Source organism: Kryptolebias marmoratus, linkage group LG16 (genome assembly GCF_001649575.2).
Source record: "Kryptolebias marmoratus isolate JLee-2015 linkage group LG16, ASM164957v2, whole genome shotgun sequence".
Classification (NCBI taxonomy): Eukaryota; Metazoa; Chordata; class Actinopteri; order Cyprinodontiformes; family Rivulidae; genus Kryptolebias; species Kryptolebias marmoratus.
Window position 1 is genome coordinate 6,954,515 of NC_051445.1, and position 22,155 is coordinate 6,976,669.

The following is a 22,155-nucleotide window of genomic DNA, read 5'->3' on the forward strand; positions in this document are numbered from 1 at the left end:
ATGTTTGCGTAGGTCATCCAGGACATGGCAAACCTAAAAAAAAGTTTTAATGATTTCAAAAATAAGCAACTGGGCTTTTTTTCTGCAGCTTTAAACTACATTTGGATCAATCTGAATGGAGCATACCCCTTTTTCATTGATATAAAAGTCACATGAAATTCGATATGAGTATATGACCGTTCAGACTAATATTGGATATGAATCCAGTTTATTTCCACATATGAAAGTGAACTGGGTCGGATTTATCATGTTCAGACTGTCATTAAAAAATCAGATATGGGTCGCATACTTCTTTATGACTGATTGATATAAAGATAAAATTATTCAAAGATATCGGAATTTTAAAAACCGGAAATCAGACAAATTCCAGAGAAGTTGCATAATTCATGGCGGCATTAGGGCTGGACTTCACCTCAGCTGTTTTCAATAGAAAATATATATATTTTTAAGAAAATACAGACTAATCACTTTCAGCAGCGGAGGTCACGTGAGAGTCGAGGTTGTGACGACATCAGTTTCGGCCTCGCGGGAAGGGAGGAGGGACGGGCGGCTCCAGTGGACAGGGGGAGTGTCATTGGTCGGGAATGTTTGGATGTGGGACGAGCGGAGGCGGTGGCGCACCTGGGACTTTACAAGAACAAGCAACAACCGCGCCGCTGCCTCCCTCTTTCTGCATTCTGTCTTTTTTTCCATTTTTCTTTTACTACTAAACTTCCAAACAGACGTCATGCGCTGAACTCTCAGCGGAACCGGGCAGGAACATGTACACCACGGAGCGCAGGCGGATGAGCTGGCGCGAGCCGAAGAGGAAGGACCGCCCGTGCATGTCCGCTGGAAGTTTGTGGAAGGACTCCCTGGTGCTGGAGCTGTGCGCCGCCGGCGGCCCGGGCAAACAGAGCGTCCCGCCGCGGGGCCGCACCAGAGCCGTGTCCGTGGCGTACATTGTGAACGGAGACGCGTCCGTGCCGCAGACGGAGGAGAACTTGTCCCTCAAATGCCTGAAGGAAGCCTGCGCGGACGCACACGCCTGTCTGAATACCATCTCCTTCGACAGATTGTCGCTGGGAACCACAGACATCCTGGATAGTTTCTACAACGCAGGCAAGTGCGGGCATGCCGGTGTGGGGGCTCGGGTTCCGCAAAAACTTACTCTTCGTTTTGTCCCGCAGATGTAGCGGTGGTGGAGATGAGTGACTCTTTCTGCCAGCCGTCCCTCTTCTACCACCTTGGAGTGAGGGAGAGCTTCAGCATGACCAACAATATCATCCTGTACTGTTTCAAACAGGACGGGGACCTACAGGCTCTGAAGGTAACACCTGCAGCACCTGTCCGGGTTTGCTGCCTTTAAATGAAGCTGAAACTGGAGCCAGTGGCCCCAGACACCCCCTTTTAAATTATACTTATTTCACAAAGAACTCAGAGTTTCTGTGAGCACATTTACTCCCCAGCACCAAAAATTGTTCCAACTACCAGAGTTGAGCAATGTCAGGAACATTTGCATCCTGTTGCTGTGGTTTTATTGTTTCTAACATAGAGAGAGATTAAGGCAATCAATAAACATTTAGTTTCTTATTAGCCCCTTTTGTGTGCCCATATATAGAGGACAGAAATAGCCTCAATGAAGAATAAATTTATAAATGCATATATGTGAAGAAAAATCGTCCCTGCATTTTCTTGTCTGTTTGTCTAACTTCAAAAATGTTTTCTTTGATTACTCCATTTAAATTCCACTTAGCCGTTGTTTAATTGAACTGTTTGACATTTACAAATAAGTATGCTGCAACAGTTGGAGTTTGGACAAAAAAACAAATAGGAAAAAAAATTCATAAACAAAAACAAATGTTTTGCATTCCTCCCACCCTGAAACTCAGCCTCCCTCATTTGCATAGTAAACATAAAAGAATGCTCACAGCTGTTTAAAAAGGAAATAAAGGAATGTTAAAAGGAAGTGTACAGATCAATACGAGTTAAAGGGGGGAGTACATGCAAGAAGGAAGCAGAGATTTAAAAACTGCAGTGTTAATAAAAAAAAAGAAATAAATGATATCTATCTAGCTTTAATGAATGGCTAACACGGCTTCTGTTTTTATTCTGTTGACATTATTTATTTATCATTTTTAACAATTTAAAACACCATGAAAAGCTCATCCCTTGTGTAGTGATGTGTGAGTTGTTTTCCCCTCAGGAGCAATGTGGGAGTTACACCTTCATCCCTTACGTGGTGTCGCCTCAGGGCAAAGTGTTTGCCTGCGACGCCACGACGATGTCGTGTATCAAAGAGCTGATGCAGCCCAGTATCCAGCTGGAGCCCATTCTCACCCCGCTGGTGGATCGGCTGGTGCATCTGCTGAACAACGTGCACATCCAGTCCAGGCGAGTCACACCCTCTGCTAGTATGATCACGCATTTCGTGCTCTACTTGTTGAAACACAGAACATCTTGTGTTCAGATCAGGTTTGTTTAAGGTTGTGAAATGTTGAAATGAGTCGCTTCTCTCTCCAACAGCGAGTACTTCCGGGAGTCAGTCAGGCATAAGATCCGAATGGCGCGGGAACGGTTCAGCGGCCGAGCCCTGAGTGAGGAGCTGAGCCACATCCAGGAGAGCTTGGACAGCGTGGACCTGATCACTCCTGATATAGTCCTGAACCTGTTGTTGTCCTACAGGGATGTTCAGGTGTGTGTCTCAGGGAGATCACAAACCTCCGCCCTGACCCATTATCATTGTAGTGTCTTAATGGGGCTGATGACATCATCATCATATGATGTCATCACTGTATGTTGAGAGTGTAAAGCTCCGCCTAGGTCATAGGGTCATTAAAAAACTGCTGGAGCTGCATCGTGATCCTGATCACCACCAAAACTGTATCGTTTACTCTTTGAGACAACCTCAACATTTCCTGAAAATTTCATCAAATTTGTGCACAGACAAACAAACAAATCCTCCAAAAACATATACCTCCCTGGCGGAGGTCATTTATAGACAAATAATGTATAAAAACGAAATACATTCAACAATTCATAATCAATTTTAAAAGATACAGATACCTAATTAGATTTAATATCAAACCAGTTATGTTAATGTCATGGTAATTAGCTGTGAGCATAATTGATAATTCATTGTGACTTTGCTCCTTTTGTTTCTTAGGACTATGATGCCATGATTAAACTGGTGGAAACTCTGAATAATCTACCCATGTGTCAGGTGGCAAAGCATCAGAATATCAAGTTTCACTACATATTTGCTCTGAACAGGTACCTGCACACCTTCTGTTGCATCTTTGTTTGCTCAGCGTAATTAAAAAAGGAAGTCATCTCTTCTGTTTTGGCTTCAGTCGTGTAGTTCCCAGCTTGAAGCTTTTATTTGCTAGATTTCTTGAATTATTAAAGGGTTCTGTCAAGGCAGCTTCACTGCTGATATGATGATTTTCCTATATTAGGAGGAATCACTCTGGAGATCGTGCAAAGGCTTTAACGGAGATTCTGCCGATTGTGGAGACGGGGGAAAAGGTGGCATCAGACGTCTACTGCCTGTGTGGACGGATCTACAAAGACATGTTCATGAGCTCAGGGTTCACTGATGCAAACAGCAGAGACCAGGCCTGCTATTGGTACAAACAGTTTGTTCGTCTGTTCCTAGCATCTTTGCACATCTCTGAACTGTCAACAGATACCTGGTTATGTAGGCAATTTATACTCCTAATCTGACAAAAGTAAAAGTATCCTTTTGTTCTTTTTTGCAGGTATGGAAAAGCTTTTGAGGTAGAGCCAACTTTTCACTCTGGTATCAACAGTGTGGTCCTCCTGATGGCAGCTGGACATGAGTTTGAGACTTCTATTGAGCTGCGCAAAATAGGTGAAACGAGAGAATCTCTCTTAGAAACCTGAATGAATCGTTTATCTACTCAACACAGGCAAATGAAAAATATTTTTAGGTGCATTTTATGCCCAGCTTTATTGCATTTAGAAATATGAACCATAAAACAGAGTTGTGAGACAGGCATGTGTCTCAGTACATCTTTATTACAGAGGCAGTTTTTTAATTCTTTGGAAAGTGAGGATAGTAGTTATTGCACCTTGGAGCCTCTTTTGAGTACAAGAAGTTTACCAGCTCAGTAGTTTGTGAATTGCAGACAAACAGCTGAACACACGAGGCTGAACTGGTGTTAATGCAGCAGAATGAAGCCTTGCATTTTTCTGCTGAAGCAAACAAATACCTTGAATGGTGTCATCTGTCTCTCCAGAATTAAAATAATGCATTTCAGCATCAGTGACACCTTAACAGTTGGACAGGTCACCCATGTAGTGGCTGCTGATCTGCCCCTCTATTGTCACTGACACAGGTTTTTGCACCTTAAACAGCCACGATGGGCTGACAGGTAGATTCCAATGTTTATCCCACTGAGTGTGTTCCCAGTATCAAACTCTAGATTTGTTTAAATTGTTCCTGGAATGCAAGCGAGCTGCGTATAATTGTGTACAGTTCCATAATCTGTTAAAATGTCTGTAATTATGTTTCTGTGTAGGTGTGACCATAAGCACGCTGCTTGGTAGAAAGGGCAGTTTGGAGAAGATGAAGGACTACTGGGATGTAGGCTTTTATCTCGGAGCGAACATCCTGGCTAAAGAGCACAGGAAAGTCATTGAAGCATCAGAGAAGCTCTACAGACTCAAGGCCCCTGTTTGGTGAGGCTTCACTGCTTCTTTCTGCTTTGTGCACCTTTTGACTTTACGTTCTGTTTGTCAAAGGCAAAGGGGCGATAATGTTTTGGCTCACACCTCATGAACCAGCGGCCAGATTTTAATGAAACTTTCTGAAAGTGGATGTACATCTACAACTGATGATTTTTGGCCGCCACAGTTAAACCGCATTAGTAAACAGCAAAATGTCAACAGCTCGGTCAGTTTTACAGCTGCTGAGCTCAAATTTAACTGAGAGCCATGCCAACTTATACCGAGAGCTAATTGATCTGTCTTAAAACTTTGCCATGAATTATTATTATTATTATGTCTGTTAGCAAAATATCTCATGAACCAGTGGACAATCTTTTCTGATACTCTCATAGAGTAATTGTTGGGGGTTTATCTCCAACTGATTAACCTTTGAGTTCAACCCAATTTAAGATGTCCACCACAGCAACTGACCTTGGTAAACACAAAATGGCTACAAATCAGCCAGTTTTACAGCTATGTGGCTAAAAATGGGCTTGGTAGTAGCTGAGAGTCAATAATAACAGCACATGTCGTCATTTAGGTTTGACCAAAACAGCCACAGCTCTGATTGTTTCCATCATGAGATGATCTTAGTTTAACTCAATATGCATTCCTTTAAGGAATGGTAGGGCTTTCATTATAAAAAAAATATTTAAAGACAACTTATTTGGCTTTTACTCCATGTTGACTAACAGTTGCCATGTGTTTCCTTCAGGTATTTGGTGTCCATTATGGAGACGTACATTTTGTACCGTCAGTGTTCGAAGCCACCAGAGGTGAGATCTCCCAAACAGGACACAGTGGACTTCTGGATGGAGCTGCTTTTGCAGTCCTGTAAACCCACCATCTCAACAAACCGCTGCCCAGTAAGAGAACCTGGATCATCCTAACAATGATTGAAAAAAAATCAAAAACAAAGACTAATCTTCTCTGGAAATTATTTCAAAACATTCACCTCTCTTCAGCTAGATGTCAAGCTTAAAACAAACTTCAGCAGACGCCTCCTTCCGATAAACTTTGGTGGAATTCACGTGGATGTTGTGAAATACTAGTTTGAATCGCTCTTTCAGGTGCTCATTCTGGAGCCGAGTAAAGTCCTTCAGCCAGCTATTGTGAGTGTGAGTGAAGAGGACGCGAGCCACACTGTTCAGCTGAAACATGTCACACCTTTAAAGGTATTTACCCCCCCACACACACACACAAAAATGCTGATTTGTTGCCCTGTTAAAGTTTAATCGGTAGCGTGTGGGTGTGTTCTTGAGGCATAAGTGCATGAATTTTCTTTTTTTTTTTCTTAAATATGTGAGCTCATGTGGGTGAAAAACTGGTTTGTAGCCTGTCATGCTTCATTTCTCAGAAGTCAGCTCATGTTTTCATTTATTTCTGATGTTGCAGAAAGGCTTACACCAGTGGACTTTCCCAGCATCTGCAATTCGGGGAGTGAGGTAAAGAGTTCCACAGCGTATGCAAACATCTCTCAGCTCTGAGTGTGTTTGAGCTGACAGCAGAGCCAGAGGGCCCATAACATCTGGGTCGTCTGGGAAACGTTGGCTCCCCCCCACATTTCTGCTCTGTCAGTTTGCTTTCAGGCTTGTCTTCCTCAGGGTTTGTGGCTTTTTGTTGACTGCCCTGCAGCTACTGACCAGTGTCATCCTGACCTTTTGGCCTCGTCTTGTTTGCAAATTCACCGTTTTGGTTATTTGCACCCAAATAGTCAAAACAGTTAGCTGGTGAGCTGAAAAAAAAACCAGCAACAAAAAACTATCAAATTTCATCAGGATGTTAAAGATGGCGAACCCTTTTTGTTTTTTTGTTTTTATAGAAACAGGACATCACTGTAATTCAGAATTCCTAATTAGTCAACCCCCCCCCCCCATCTTTAATGTCAACCAAACGTTGAGATTAAAAGATAAAAATCAGCTGTTTCTCCAGGAGAATGGAAAATAGTTTGACAGAAATGGACTGTTTTAATCATACAAACTACATTCATCTGTATCCGTCTGCACCCAAATATATTGCTGGCCTTTTAACTACCTATTTGTAAATTTATTTCATACAGGGACGACGCATATTAACCAACATGCCAGGTTTAGTCAGAGAGGCTAATTTTCCACTGTAGCAGGTTGATGGAAAAGATTAAAAAAATTAGAAAAAGTACAGTCAACATGCATCACAACATATTTGACCTATAAGTTATAACAGATTTCAATGTATAGCTAATATAATTTACAGTAAACATGTATAATAAAAAAAGCAAAATAAAAACAAGTCACATATAAGAAACAGTTAGTTTAAAAATTATTAAAAAAAACACGAGTACAGTTTTGATTGTCGAGTAACCATTGCTTAAGAGATTTCCCTAAACAGTTCAGTGATGTAACATTTCCTAGTTTTTATGGTGGTGTATTCCAAGAATTTAAAGCCTGAACAGAAAATGAAATGACTCAGTCATTTTTGTGTAATATTTTACAATGATTATATGAATTAGATTTTTTTTTACCTAAGTGCAGCTGCAGATCCTCAGCTAAAGCCCAAGATCCCAGCGAAGGCCCTGTTTTGTTGGAATAACCTCCTCAGAGAGATTAGACTGGCTGATTCCCTAATTGCTTTTAAATTTCTTTTAAAGACAGCTGTATGAGTGCCTTCAGTAATCTGTGACTTATATTCATTTTAGACTTCACCTAAACTTTTATTATTTGTATTTTTTTATGTATTTGTTTATTGAATTTCATATTTTCTTTAAGAATTTCAAATGTTTTTAATGTCCAATGGTATCATTTCACCTTTTTGGTATCATTGTGTTTTTATTTATTTTTTTTATTCATGTTCTGTGTTAATAGCTTTATTTTTACGTTGTTAAGCACCTTGTAACTATAGTTTGAAAGGTGCTGTATAAATGAAGTTTATTATTATTTGTGTGTTTGTTTTTCCTTAAAGCACTTCCATGATCGATGAGCGGAGCTGCTTCCTGTATGTCCACTACAACTCCGATGACTTCCAGCTTTGCTTCCCCACCGAGAGTCACTGTAAGGGGTGAGTGGCTGTTGGATGTGAGACCACATACAGATAGTTCTCTGACGGATGGAGTGGCAGTAATAAGCGCAGACATTAGTAGAGAGCAGAGGGAGATCATGGGTCAGTTCTCTGGGTGTGAAGAAATCATCATGAGTCACACTTCCTTTGCCTTCCAGAAAAAGCTCCTCTGAACACGACGTCTTCACTTTTACTTTAGACACACAACCTTGTGGGATTTAGCACCAGACATAATTAGGTTATCAAATTATATTTAGTTTATGCGCGAAATACTGACCAGAATTTTCAAGTACGACATTCACGTTAGGAATGTTTTTATTTGAACTTTTTCCAGAGAACTTTTGGTAAAACTGAAAGAATGTATGTTGTTTTAAAGAAACATAGTATGGAAATGCTTTTAAAGTTGTAAGGGTAATTTTTAATAATGATTAACATTTTTTTAAGGAGGCCACAGGTGTATTTTTTGTTCTCCCTAAATGAGTCATAAAGCTGCAAAGTGATTAGACTATTATTTTTTAATGCAGGTTTTCTTTGAAGGTTGGTCAGAGGTTTTTTTAAGCTTTTCTTGTAGCAAAATTACAAATTTATCTTTTCTTCCATTTAGAGTTAATTAACTGCTGCAGCATTTTCAAGCATAGGAAAGAAAAAAAAGTTATTTTTCACATCTCAAATAAAATATGAAACCACAAAGTGAACAGAATTTGTGCTCTTTAAACAAAAGTTAGAATTGTTCCAAATTCCTCATTTTTCATTTAGATGCTTTCATTGAGGTCTGACAGACATGTGTACAAATGTACCATACCACTTTTTCATGCAGTTTTGCTTTGTTGAAAATGAATGACTTTAACAGGAAACCACAGCAGCGGTGCACTCGTATGATTAAAACGTTTCTATAAATTAGCCCCGTTGTTATCCAGGCCGCCTGCAAAACACAGATTCTTCTTTTTTAACAGCAAGAAATATGGTAGTTTTCATTCAGAGTCTGTTCTCACCCTATAGTTTCTGTGAGTTGGTGAACTCTCTGCTTCACCAAGCTGAAGACTCAACTCCGGACCTACAGCATCAGACTGAGGACATACCTGAGGTCAGTTACTGTCCTTTACTTCTGAACAGTATCCTTTACCTTCAATTATAAATTAACCCTATTCAAAACACTGCATGGCTTTTTTCAAATATTTTGCCTTCATATGTTGTGATTAAAATGCAGAACTCGCGTTTTCTCGGCAGAAATCTCAGAACAGTGTCTCTTTCATTGCCTGCCTTCCAAATTCCTCACAGTTCTGCGTTTCCCACCCATTCATGCTGCTTTTCATCTGATCCTGCAGTACATCTACGAGACCAATAAGAACGGTGATAAGGTGGTTCTTGGGAAGGGGACGTATGGCGTGGTGTACGCCGGGCGGGACCTGAGCAACCAGGTCCGCATCGCCATCAAGGAGATCCCCGAGAAGGATAGCACGTAAGAGACGCTCTCCACTCAGTCCGCTCATCTTCACAAAACTATACAGTGGGTTACAATAGTATTCACCACCTTTGGCGTTCACTCTGCTCTGCTGTGGTAGTGGGTTGGGGGAGGGATGGATGTCTTTAATTTTACACAATATTATTTTAATAATGTAACTATAACTAAATAGTAGTTATAATTACAGTTATGGACTAGCTATAACAATTATAACTATGACAACTTCAAACCTCTGGGTTAATCCCTCAAAAATCTTTTTTATATTTTTGTGCCAACTGCCTTTCCTTCAGCTCTTCAGTTTCCCAGTCCCTGCTGATAACAATCATGCCCACAGCATGATGCTACCAGCACCATGCTGTACTATGGTGTGGTGGTCTCAGCATGGTAAGGTCTGTTAGGTTTGCACCAGACGTGGCGATGTCCTCGATGGCCAGAAAGTTCAGTATTAGTTGAATCAGACTTTAGCACCTTCCTTCACGTGTCCGAGGAGTCTCCGATATGTCCTTTCCTTTTATTTTATTTTCATGCTGTCTCTTGCTTTGTAAGAGCCTTTGCTATGTAAAGGTGTTGCTTCTGGGGGCTTTCAGAACAGGTGTAAAAATACTGAGCTCATATGACACTTTTTAACTAATTATGTGGCTTCTGAAATTTGTGGTTGGAGCATCAAACTCCTCACACTGAAAATCCATTTAAATATCAGTTTGTAAGGCAACAAAATAGAAAGAATACCAAAGGGGAGTGAATACTTTTGAAACCCCATTGTATTAATTCTACTTTACAGTATTTCCAGTTAAACTGAATGATCCTGTGGTGCATTTGACAGACAGAGAAGCTGGTTTAAAATGCATAAAGAGGATTGAAAATGTTGAAACAGCAGGTTTGAGCTCTCAGCTTTTGGATGAATGTGTGCCGATCCAAACTAATGTCATTTCTGCATCACTTGATAACAAAAACAATCATGTGAGCTGTTTTGTTGGTGACATTAAACCGATCTCACTGTTGGTTTTACCTCTTTGTTTACCTCAGATACTCGCAGCCCCTCCATGAGGAAATAGCTCTGCACAAAAGGCTCAAACACAGGAATATTGTTCAGTACCTTGGCTCCATCAGTCAGGATGGTTTCATCAAGATCTTCATGGAGGAAGTACCAGGAGGTTCGAGCTCATGATTTCAAACCTTTAATACTTTTATTTAACATTAGCATTAAGACACTGTGTGAAACTTTGTTTTTTAAGAACTGGAAATTGTATTAGGCACAGCTTGGTTCCTATGAAAGAAAGAACATACAAGAGCAACAACTGCTTTTAAGTCTGATTTTTTTTTATTACAGAATGATGCCTTTATTAAGCATTAGGGACTTAAAATGTGCAGATAAACAAGCGGAGATGTGATTATGCAACATGCACAGGAAACCAGTCTTAAAGTGCTGGGTGTTTCCAAAAATATCCTGCTTACTGAGGGAAACATTGTCAGACAATGAAACTATTCTGTTCCAAAGAAAAACATCTGACACATATGATAGGAAACAAGTTCAGTGGATTTCTTTGATTATGAAAGTTTGACCAAAATAAAGTTCTTATTTTAGTGTAAGTAGAAGCCATACTTTAATGTATTCTAATTAAAATCTCTTCATTTTGAGCTTCTTTGCAATTTGAATTTGTACCAAATTAGATTTTCCAGCCTGTGAATTGTTGCTTTCTTACTTTTAGGCAGTTTGTCGTCTCTTCTTCATGCTAAATGGGGTCCTTTAAAAGACAACGAACCCACCATCATCTTCTACACCAAACAAATCCTCGAAGGGCTGAAATACCTGCACGATAATCTGATCGTCCACAGAGACATTAAGGTGAGCCGAGCGTGGGTTTGATTTGTATGTTCTGGAGGAAATTCACCTTAATTATTCAGCGCAGTCCAATAATGATTATTTGATCTGTGCCTCAGGGTGACAATGTGCTGATTAACACCTACAGTGGAGTGCTGAAGATCTCCGACTTTGGAACATCGAAGCGGTTAGCAGGGATTAACCCCTGCACTGAGACCTTTACTGGTGAGAGGAGGACAGAGTTTAATTTTTCTATGGGAACTGGTCAGAGTCGTGGCATTTCCTGACCGCTGTGCCGATTTGTTTTTGAAAGGAACTCTTCAGTACATGGCTCCAGAGATTATAGACCAAGGACCTCGAGGTTATGGGAAGCCTGCAGACATCTGGTCCCTGGGGTGCACCATTATAGAAATGGCAACAGGCAAAACACCCTTTCATGAGCTGGGAAGTCCTCAGGCAGCCATGTTTAAGGTAAATAAAGCAAAGTTGTGTTTGTGTTGACATGTTACCATGCAGATGGAGATGAACAGAGCTGGCTGCTTCTGCTGCCATGTTTACAATTTATACATCCTGCAGCTTCAGTTTGACTTTTCCTTTAGTGAGTTCTCAGACAATTTTAATAATAATCTGAAGCTGAAATGGAATATGAACAATTTAATAAGATAAAATAAAAAGCACAATTATTTTAACATTTATTTTAGTCATTGTGTCAAAAAATATGACACTGTCTGCAGATAATAAAGATCAAATAAGATCTTCACTTTGCTAAAGTATAAAAATGGACTGCTCCATCAGTCTCTGACTATTCAAAAATATACAAATAAAACAAAAAAGTAAAAATAGTTCAATCATCTTTTAGAGCCATAACAAGAAGCTTAATATGTGCAAAGAAACCCAGCAATTATAAATTTAAAGGTGCTCGGTGTTATCACAGTACTGAAGGCTGTTTTTACTCTGGATCTTTAAATAAAAGAACAATGCAGTTCAATCTGTTCCAAAATCAAAAGCATCTGCAGGTATTTGACATAAATGTTGAGTCTCTTTATTGGTGGGGGTTGATGTCATGTTTACAGCAGTATTAATGTGTTTTATAGATGCTGCTTCTAGAAGGGTTTTTTCTGCTTTGTGATAATTATCACATTACATGATTGGAGTGTAATGTTTCAATGAGTTTCACAAATTTTATTTAAATTCATGTCAGCTGTCAGAGTTTTTAAACACACAGACAGGTGTTGTTGTTTTTTATCTCTTATCCTTTACTGTAATTCACCAACAAGATGTCTTCCACAATTTGAAGCCGCCTTTTATCCACATTTCCACTCTGTTGCCTGTTGAGAGTAAACAGATTATTGGTGTGACAGTTTGTCCCTGATTTAAAGTGACACACCCAACAAACCTCTCTATTAAAGAGATAAACTCTTCCTTCTCTGCTCGGATCATGCCCTGACTGAACACTAAGGAGTGGATCCACCTGGAGGTCCAGCCCCTGAAGTTTGGGAACTGCTGGTTTAAACACTAGTTCTGACTCCAAGTCTCATATTTGTAATAGCAGTTACATAAACAGAACATCAGTGCAACCATGAAGAACCAGAAGCATTGTTTGTATTTAAACTTTATTCTTAAAAATCTATCATTAATCTTGTAAATACTCCAGGTTGGCATGTTTAAGATCCACCCAAATGTCCCAGAGTGTATGTCCGATCAGGCCAAGGGTTTCATCATGAGGTGTTTCGAGCCAAACCCAGACCACAGAGCCACGGCCACCGAGCTGCTCATGGACACCTTCCTCAGGTCGTCCCCCAGGAAGAAGACTAAAGTCCAGCAGGAGCCAGAGCTTAAAGATTCAGCTGGTAAGATGTCACTGCACCACACTGTTTTTCATGTTTTGTTAATCTTTTTTTGATAACTGTAAAGCAGTTCATTTGTTTCCCTCTTTTAGATCATTTTCACTTTTCCATCCAATTGTCTTTATTTCGATTTATTGTTTGCTTTCTTGTCAGTGTTCTTGTAAACTTGTCATTGTTAGGATAGCTGTGTGGTCAGTGAGCCTCCTGAAAACTAGAAAACGTCTCTAATCATTGTCTCTCTGGGGTTTTGCAGCTGATTACCATCGCAGCCTGTCCGTGCCCGTCTCCATTCACGTGGAGGACACTGACTCGTTCTCGGGCTCAGTTGACATGGCTTGTTCTCTGGACCTCAGAAGGCGCCAGTCCGTCATCAGAGCGGATGAAATCTCACAAAGCCCACCCACATCCAACAGCTTCCTGCCGTGAGTAAAATTATTGCTCTAAAGAAAATTAAAGCTTTATTATTTTAGTGTCAAACCACACAGTTTTAAATTCATGCATATTTTCTGATTAAAAATGGGGATTTTCAGCAACAATTGACTCATAACTGTGGAATAGTTTAGAAATACCCTTGAAAATCCCAGATTCCTTATGTCTCGCTTCATTTCGTCATCCTGAGATTTTACATTTCTGACTTGTTTTTTTTTTCTGAATTTGTGGACTCTGTCTGAGTTCTTTTTTTATTGCCTCCTGCTGTGCAGAATACCCGACAACTCTGCTTTAGACATGTGCAGTCCAGTCTCGACAGAGGAGAATATCGGTCTGTTCATGCTGCGAAAGGACAGCGAGAGGAGAGCGACGCTCCACAGAATTCTGACGGACTACATCAGTCATGTCGTCTCTAACATACAGGAGTCTTTACCTCAGGTGGGTGGAGGAGGAAAAAGACAACAGCATGTCAAAACATGAACCATTCAGGGATTTCTACAAGATGTTCATGGTGCACGTAAACATTTATTGTCTATATTTTAAACAGATAATTATGTGGATATTAGGAATTGTGACAATATCATCTAAAGGTTGAATACCATACCATGCATAAACATTTTTAGGTACCAGAAGAATGAAAGCAACAGAATAACTACATCCTGATGTTTCTTTCTCTTCTCTGTAAGAATGAAGAGGGGTCATCACTGAATGGAGACCACATCATCACTCTTATCAGCTGCTTGCGAGACAACATTCGCTCTCCTGACAGGAAGCAGCTGACCAGTGGCCTGCTGGACCTTCGCTCGACTCTTTTAGCTGCAGGAATACCTTTAAACAGCCTGCAGGTGGTGCTCTTTAACTTCCAGGATGCAGTAAGTCTCCTATGAGCCAAGAGTTTTCCTTTAATTAGTTCGCTGTAAATGTATCGGCCTTATACAGCCTTTTCCTCCGTGCAGGTGAAGAAGGTGTTGAAGCAACAACAGGTGAAACCTCACTGGATGTTTGCTCTGGACAACCTGCTGAGACAGGCGGTTCAGGATGCCATAACTGTCTTACTACCAGGTAAAGCTGTTATTTTACTCTCACTGACCATTTTATTAGTTGCTCCTGTTTATTTTTGTTTCTAGCAAATATCTGATTATTCAGCTGCAGGTATAAGTCAGCACACAGTCATTGTCTGTAGGGTCTACTGAAGTTCAAAATTCAGAAATCAAAGTGAAGCCAGATTTTATTTCAGAAAATGTCAGTATTATGAGATTTTTCTGCACAAAATTTCTTGTCCAGCAATTAAAAATTAGTCAATAAGTAGCATTTTTTTTTGGTAAAAATATCTTGTTTAGAGCAAAAACTGCCAAAAAAATATTAAATTTAGAGTTGGTGGACAAAAAATAAAAATGCAAATAACCATTTGTTACTAATGAGTTAATAAAGTTAACCCCCCACCACAGTTTGTTCATGTGAACTCAACAGAGCAGCTAAAAGATGTGACTGCATAAGAGAATTATACCATGAAAGTGTTGAACCTCGTTCTTCCCAAGTTTGACTTAAAAAGTAGCCTATATGCATTTTATCAATTACCTATTTCGGTTTGTTTACGGTTTCATTAATTTATTTGGTTGCTGTTTTGCTGTTGACCTTTATTTTGCATCTGCCCCTGTTAGAGCTGAAGCAACATCTGCAGTCGTCATTTGAAACTGAAGACCTTACCCCTGACAAGCAGCCCGCCGACCTGGGCCCTCCTGTAGTTTCTGATCCCGACCAGCTGGTGGAGCCAGCAGACGCTCAGCCGGCACTACTTGTTTACGGGAATGGGTCCACAGCCAGCTCTAACTCTCCCACTGATGTCATCTTTATCAGCACCTCTCCCATCAGCGAGAAACTGAGGGACATGCGAAAAGAGACCAGGAGGTATCCTTCAGCTACTTTCATGATTCTGAGATGAACACTCTGTGGCTGTATTTTATTTATCATCTATCTATAAAGCAATTAATTTTCAGCAGTGTTGATTGGTTTTCAGGCATTGTTTGGGTTGTCACAAGAACCAGTTGATTAAATTTGTTAATGACGCTATAGCTTGACGGAAGTTTGCGCTCTGAGTGCTTCTAGTTTTTACTGTTTTCTTATCTTACTCTTTTAAATAAATCATTCCATTTTTATATAAAAAAGTGCAAACTATAATGCTGTTTGTCAGTAGATAGTCTGATTGATGCTGAGAGGTGACGGCTGTTTGTGTTTTGTCTCAGACTGTTGGACCAACTGAATGAGAAGGAGCGAGAGTACCAGGAGCTGCTCAGGAACTCTGTCCAGAGGAAGCAGGAACAGATCAATGTTCTGAGAACAGTCAGTGACGGTAAAGCTCTTTTAACCACAAAGTTGGATACATGCGGCTAAACTGTATCATGAAATGCTTCAACATCTTGTGCTAAAAACACTGAAAGATGGGAAATAACTTGAATATACCATGATGATACTTTTTATTGTAATACAAATAGAAGAAAGGAGGGAAACAAAATGCAAAGCAGAGATTCTTCAGTGTTTTCCAGTTTGGTATAAAAAGGTTCACAAAGATTTTCAGGTTTGATAGAATTTCACTGTGGCTAATAGTAATAGATTATAGAGTAGTACTGCTCAGTACCAACCATGATGTAAGCCTCTAGAAGCTCGTTCTATAGTCTGACATTAAGCTGCAGAATGAACAGTATCACATCAAAGGACCAAGCCCCAGTGATTATAATTACTGTTTCTTCACTCTTGCTGCAGACAGTCCCTACCACGCCTCAGTTTCAGGCTTATTTCTGCCAGAACTGGTTTTTGTCTGAGGTTTGGGCTGTAGATCAGCAGCCAACGTGCCCAGACTTCACTTGTTAGACAGAATAATCATTATATAGTTAATTGTTGTGAAACAAGAACATTAACGCCACCCAATACTCCATATATTTGTCTTTAGGTCAGACAGAAACTAATTATGGTAATATTTCCACATTGCAGAGGGTAAGTTCGCTTCAAAGAAAAATTTGAACGCAGAGATAAGGAGTTTGGTTCACTGGCTCAAGTCTGTCCCAGTGGATCAGGACACGATTGATAAGGTAAGCTCAGCTGAAAGTCTGTTGTTTTTTATAGTTATTTATCCCTGAGGCGCTGGTTGGTATTACTCATCTGTGTCGTCCTGTTTGTTAGCTGCTCTCTCATCAATTCACCTTGGACTGTCTCCTCAAGATGGCCTCCAGGGACGACTTGATGTACTGTAAATTAAGGTGAGCTGCCTCCGCACATCATCCTCACACAGTGTGCCCATGCAGAAACAGGAACACATTGCCTTGTGTGCAGCACTCATTGAAGTCGGTTAAGAAATGAGTAAAGATGCAGCTACTGTGGTTTTCTGGGCAGATTTTTGTGAAGGTCTGACCCGATGATTCAGATCTCACACTAACAACTATAATTACCATATTACTATAATTTTTTTTTGCCTGTCTTTATTAAAAATATTTACAATAAAAAGCTTTTATATTTTCCCCAAAGCAGCACCAGAACTCTCTCTTATTACAAATAATATCCTCCAGGTTTTAGACAGGAATATATTTGCACAACTAAAACCCAACAGAAAAAGAATTTATCACTTTTATAAATTAGATTATAGCTTCTAAACATTTGTTTCTTTTTTTTGTACTCCACTTCAAAATACAAAAGTGTGTTTTATCACAAGATGATCAGTTCTTTTCCTGCAAGATCTCAGTTTAATATAAATTGTAGCTGTGTCCAACATAGTATTTGTACCAGTCAAACGAAAAAACGTGCCAATTCCTGTCAGTAGCAGAGCAGTCAGTCCATCCCTAGAAAAAAACTGTTTCAGTTTGAGATATTTTCTGTGTATTGTTGTATTTAAATGTTCAAATTGTGTCCAAATTGACTGTTTCAGAGGCGCCATGCTGTGCCGAGTCTGGGCAGCCATCGTGGCTCACAGGAGAACCCATCTCAGCACGCACAAGGAGGAAGGCGAGGACACTCACCTGTAATGGCTGCTGATGCTGTGCATCAGAGGACAGGAGCGCTGACAGGCTGGTCCTGTCCAATCTGCAGGAAACGAGGCTTCACAGGGAGCTGAAGTAAAGCATAAGAGCTTGTGCTATCTGTGAATGTGTTTTTTTATTATTATTATTATTATTATTATTATTATTATTATTATTATTTTACTGACAAAACCAGCTTTGGTGCATCAGAGCTTGATCTAATATTCTTTTAGGTTAATTTTTAGTAACAAGTTTTTGTTTTTTTTTAAATATTGTCTCAGGGCTTTGGTAAGTTGGGCTCTGATAGCAGCAGAAATGTGATGTTTGCCTTCCACTGGGAACATTTTACTGTTTTATAAAAAAAGGATTTAAGTTGTTGGGGATTTACAGATAAATCCTGTTGTGTTGTAAAAAAAAAAACTAAACATTTTAGTCTGTTTTACATTATGTTGAAACTAATTTACATAATAAACAACGTAACATCACACTGGTTGTCTTTTCTGTATACTTTCAGTTGTTTGGATCAACCAGGGCTTTTCTTTTTTCTTTTTTTGAGGGCGTGACGTTGAATGGAAGAAGTGGTGAACAGTCTTTAAATTCCACATGTGTTCTCTCATCTGTTTCCACAGTGTTGACATCTCCTTAGAAACCGTGGCATGAACTCTGTTGGTATGTGTGTTCATATACAGGAGGTCTGCTGTTGGATTTGGAGGCAGTGTAGGTAAACACTTCCATTAAGGATCAGTTTTTCAACATATGAATAAGCCCTGTAGTTCAGCTTTAGACTAGATATTGGGTGTCAGTAATTCAAAGTGAAAGGCATTCAGGATCAGAACATTAAGAAATAAAACTATAAGTTACATAAGTAGGCATTTTGTGCAATAGGACATTTTTTTCTAATGTGTCACTGTCAGTGTTTAGATCTCTGTCAGATAGGAGGATGTTGGAAGTCTGCATGTCTGCTCTCGTCTGTAAGGAGCAGAGAGGTGACTTCGCTGACTGTGGGTTTGGTTCTGTGTAACAGTGACATTCACTTATGTGAGCAATGTTCTGCATTTGTACAGAAAAAACAAAGTGAACGACAATAACCGACCAACGTGCAAAATACTATCAGCAATTCTACAAGGACTCAATATTTCAATATTTTTGCAACTGCTGTGCGTTTACACGAAGAGTCTGATTACTGATCTTCAATTTTGGGAGGTCAGAAAGCACATGAGGTTCCCGTGAACCAAATTCAAGAAAATCGAGTTAGAATTCAGTCTCACACTTTCTGGTATGAGGCTGCCTTCACACTGAAAATGGATTCCACTCTATCAGCTGATTCAGAACATTATTTACTTACAGTCAAACTGAAAATAGAACCTCATCTAGTGTGTATGCACATGTCAGAAACTCACACACTTGTTCCTAAATAATGCCATATTTTATTAATATTTTATTTCATTAGAACTGCCTAAAAACACCTTAATTTTGTTTCACATTGACTAACCTTTATGTCCATCCCTAATCTTTGATATGCTGAACAAATCAGAAGCCAAGTCAGACATTTTCCTTTTGTGTCCTTGGATGATGTCAGAAGGGAAATGAGTTTTCAGAAATAACCAACAAATTGAATTTGGCATCATCCTTTCTCCTCATTCCAATACTTGATGTCATTTGGTGCATTTTTAATATAAAAGATGCTAAATAAACAGCATCTTTCTTTTATTAAAAAAATAAACCAAACATGTTTTGCTTCAGGCTTTCTGTTTTATCAATGATAAAATCTTAATATTTTTGTTAATAACTGAGAAAAATAAACCTTTCAGGCAGTTTTTTTTTAGATAAATTAACATTATAGCCACTAAGCTTTATTGCAACAACACAAGCAACAGCCGTCACTTTAAATGTAGTTCTTATTACAGTCATACACAATGAGAGTGCACGCCTCTCTGTAACACAGCACCATTAGGACTGTTTAACTGGTTAGATGAAAACTGTTACGATCAGACTTTATAGATCTCTTCCTTGTCTGTGCCTAATCCCCCTCATCTCTGCTCTGTCTGGAGGTGCAGTTAAACCACTGATAGGCAAGTAATGAGGCCTGCTGCTGTCGGGGGGATTTTCGCGAGGGGGATTCAGGGCATGACGAGGGGAGGTTCTGGGTTTAAATTCCCCCTCTCTCTTTTGCAAGCTTTTTTTTTTTTTAGGACAGGTGATGATTTTTGTCTGTGGCAACATTAAATTTGACATCCATGAACTTACAAAGTGGTTCAGACACCTGCAGCTGACCTAAAATGTAAAACAAGTCTGTCACACAGACAGTTCTGCAGTTGTTTTATAACTTTATCTTTGATAACAGAGCTTTATGATCTGTCCGTAAAAAGCCCTCAAACATGCCTGCTGGTACAAGCTTTTCCAGATCAGGTGTTTCTGCAACACATTTATTTTTTATGGTGGAATAAAAGTGAACAATACAGTCACATGACGGGTTAAGAGCACATTCTTTGCATTGATGCCACACACCTGAGTGTTGGAGACATTTAAATGTGTTAAAAGTCAAGTCCTTTCAGAAGCCTGACAAACGTCTCTTTTTTTTTTCCATTAATTAATTCATAAACATGCAGCTATTACGAAAAGCTGTATTCTTTTAGATTTCTCAAAGGCATTTAGTGTGAGCTTTTTGAATCTTTGTTGCCCTTGGGAGGAGGACGAGATCATTTTACAAGCAATTAACTACCTAGTTCTACTTGGCATTCAAAAGAACACCCTGTAGGGAGAAGTTACTGTCTTTCTTTAGCAGAACCGAACCACCGATGACTCGTAAAGAACAGACAGTAACAGCTGTCTACCTTTTATCAGTCTGATTATTACAGCTGGACTGATACTGTGTAGAATTAATCCTGGCTGTGATCTAAGCACTTGAATTAAAAAATAATCCTATGTAAGGTTATGTGTGTCTGAGTGTGTGTGTGTTGTGTTGTGTTGCATAGCTCTGCTGGGGTTTGACCCCAAGACCTTTCACCCGTCGTTAATCTGCGTTGTGTTTGTATCACCCTGAAAGCCTCTCGCTCAAGTGACACGGAATCAATGATTTTAGCCGATGATCCAGAGACCTTTAGACCTGACCAGGGACGGCAGAGAAAAACAGTTTGAAGTGAAGCGTGTTCATGAAGTTTGGAAAACTACAAATTTGCATTTTTTTTTTATTTTTTATTTTTGGGGGGGGGCTAAAATAAAGCAGGATATTTTAACCATCTTTCTAGATTTGTGCTTGTGTTTATGATAACTGTTTAAGTTCCTTTGACCTTTCAACTTCCACCATGATGTTATGTTTTCAGTTAAAAGAATGCATATTGCCTTGATGTTAAAGTTATATGTGATCCCATAGCATATTGCATTAACTGTAGGTGCTAATAATGACTCTCAGCTACTACCACACCAAATTTACCACAATACGTGTAAAATTGACTGAGTTATAACCTTTTTTGTGTTTGCTATATTTGCGTAAATGGGGTTGATTTCAAAAGCTAAACTCTCATCAATTACTTTCTGAGAGTTTTATTAAAATCCATCCGGCGATTTATGAGATATTTTGCTAACAGACAGGTACATATCTCCAAAAAACTTTCTGATCCACAACATATTTGTCAGTTTAATTTTAATGGAATGTAATGAGGATTTCCCTTTTTAAAAATGCAACCAGAGGTCAAGGAATAGCACCACCATCCTCTCACTCTCATCTTTTTTCCTGCCCCTGGTATTTCCTTCTCCTCTTATTGTGAGTTGTCATGGAAATGAAAGCCCGCGGAGGGGGGGGAGCCTCTATTCTTGACGCAGTTGTGGGATTGGTGGAGGGCTGGGAGTTGTGAAATAAAGCAATTCATGCACTCATAAACAGAGTGCGGTGGAGCAGAAGGGAGGTGGATGGGCTGGGGTGAGGGAGGAAGGGAGGGAGGGTGGGAGGGAAAGTAGAATAGCGAGGGGCCCCGGAGGGGCTGGGCAAACACAGGAGCCAACTCCACGTGTTTTTGGCCATGTTTCTAACTGACAGCATGTTTTAGACCATTACGTCATGGTCGGCGAGGCTTTCTGCTGTTTGAGTTGTACTGCAGTGGGATCTCACCCCTCACAGACGATTATTCCACCTGTTGCTGGGAGGAAAGGTTTCCTGAGGGACAAAAAGTGCAAGTTGTGTTTATGAGCAGGAGCTGCGTTAGCTGCAGTCATTATTCAATGCCACACAGAGAAAAAGTGAAAAAAGACTTAATAAACATAACTGTGACATTATGGGCTGACTTTGGGCTCTGCAAATAACTGCTGTTGAGTAGTTTTGGATAAAATAATAGTTTTCAGGTCTTGATGAAGCTCTAGAGTTTGAAAAATGAAGAAATCCCAATTTATGCTTCTGTTGTTTGGACTGCAGTCTTTTATTGTGTCTCTGATTATTATGAGTTGCTCTAGTATTGCCGGGTGGTGCAGAGGTTAACACTTACACCGAGAGTCCTAAACAGCAGTGATGATAAATGTGTGGAGCGCAGCAGTGCCATTTTAACTTCAGAGCATAATTAATACAGATTATCTCTGAATGACAAATCTCGCTTTGGTTTGGCCATCGTGGATTAGCTGATCGGTTCGGGACAAGATGTCAGAAATTAAACATCACAAAATCTGCATGTTTCCCCTGAGCCAGACTTGGTTTACTCCAGGTGCCTTCGCTTAATGGACACTTTCTTGGAAAGAAGCTGTAATTTCATACAAACTAAACTGTGAACACTATAGAGTTATATCTAAGTGAAACATGAGGGGCTTTGATTACATTAAAGTGTCTCTGAACTGACTCTTTCAATACAGAAAGACTCT

At 39.7% G+C, this 22,155-nt stretch overlaps 1 protein-coding gene across 1 annotated transcript; it reads left to right on the forward strand.

The window, feature by feature from the left end:
• Nucleotides 1-576: 576 nt before the first annotated feature.
• Nucleotides 577-17,795, forward strand: si:ch211-1i11.3 (mitogen-activated protein kinase kinase kinase 5). The gene is made up of 28 exons (XM_017423789.3): nt 577-1,101; nt 1,170-1,309; nt 2,186-2,373; nt 2,506-2,674; nt 3,146-3,252; nt 3,438-3,608; nt 3,741-3,853; nt 4,524-4,683; nt 5,426-5,576; nt 5,781-5,885; nt 6,106-6,155; nt 7,648-7,743; nt 8,743-8,827; nt 9,069-9,202; nt 10,232-10,359; nt 10,915-11,051; nt 11,147-11,252; nt 11,341-11,498; nt 12,682-12,877; nt 13,128-13,296; nt 13,576-13,741; nt 13,990-14,175; nt 14,260-14,365; nt 14,965-15,211; nt 15,547-15,653; nt 16,292-16,389; nt 16,481-16,557; nt 17,220-17,795. The coding sequence occupies exons 1-28, from the start codon at nt 762-764 to the stop codon at nt 17,314-17,316; spliced, it is 3,987 nt and encodes a 1,328-aa protein (XP_017279278.1). The 5' UTR covers nt 577-761; the 3' UTR covers nt 17,317-17,795.
• Nucleotides 17,796-22,155: the final 4,360 nt, after the last annotated feature.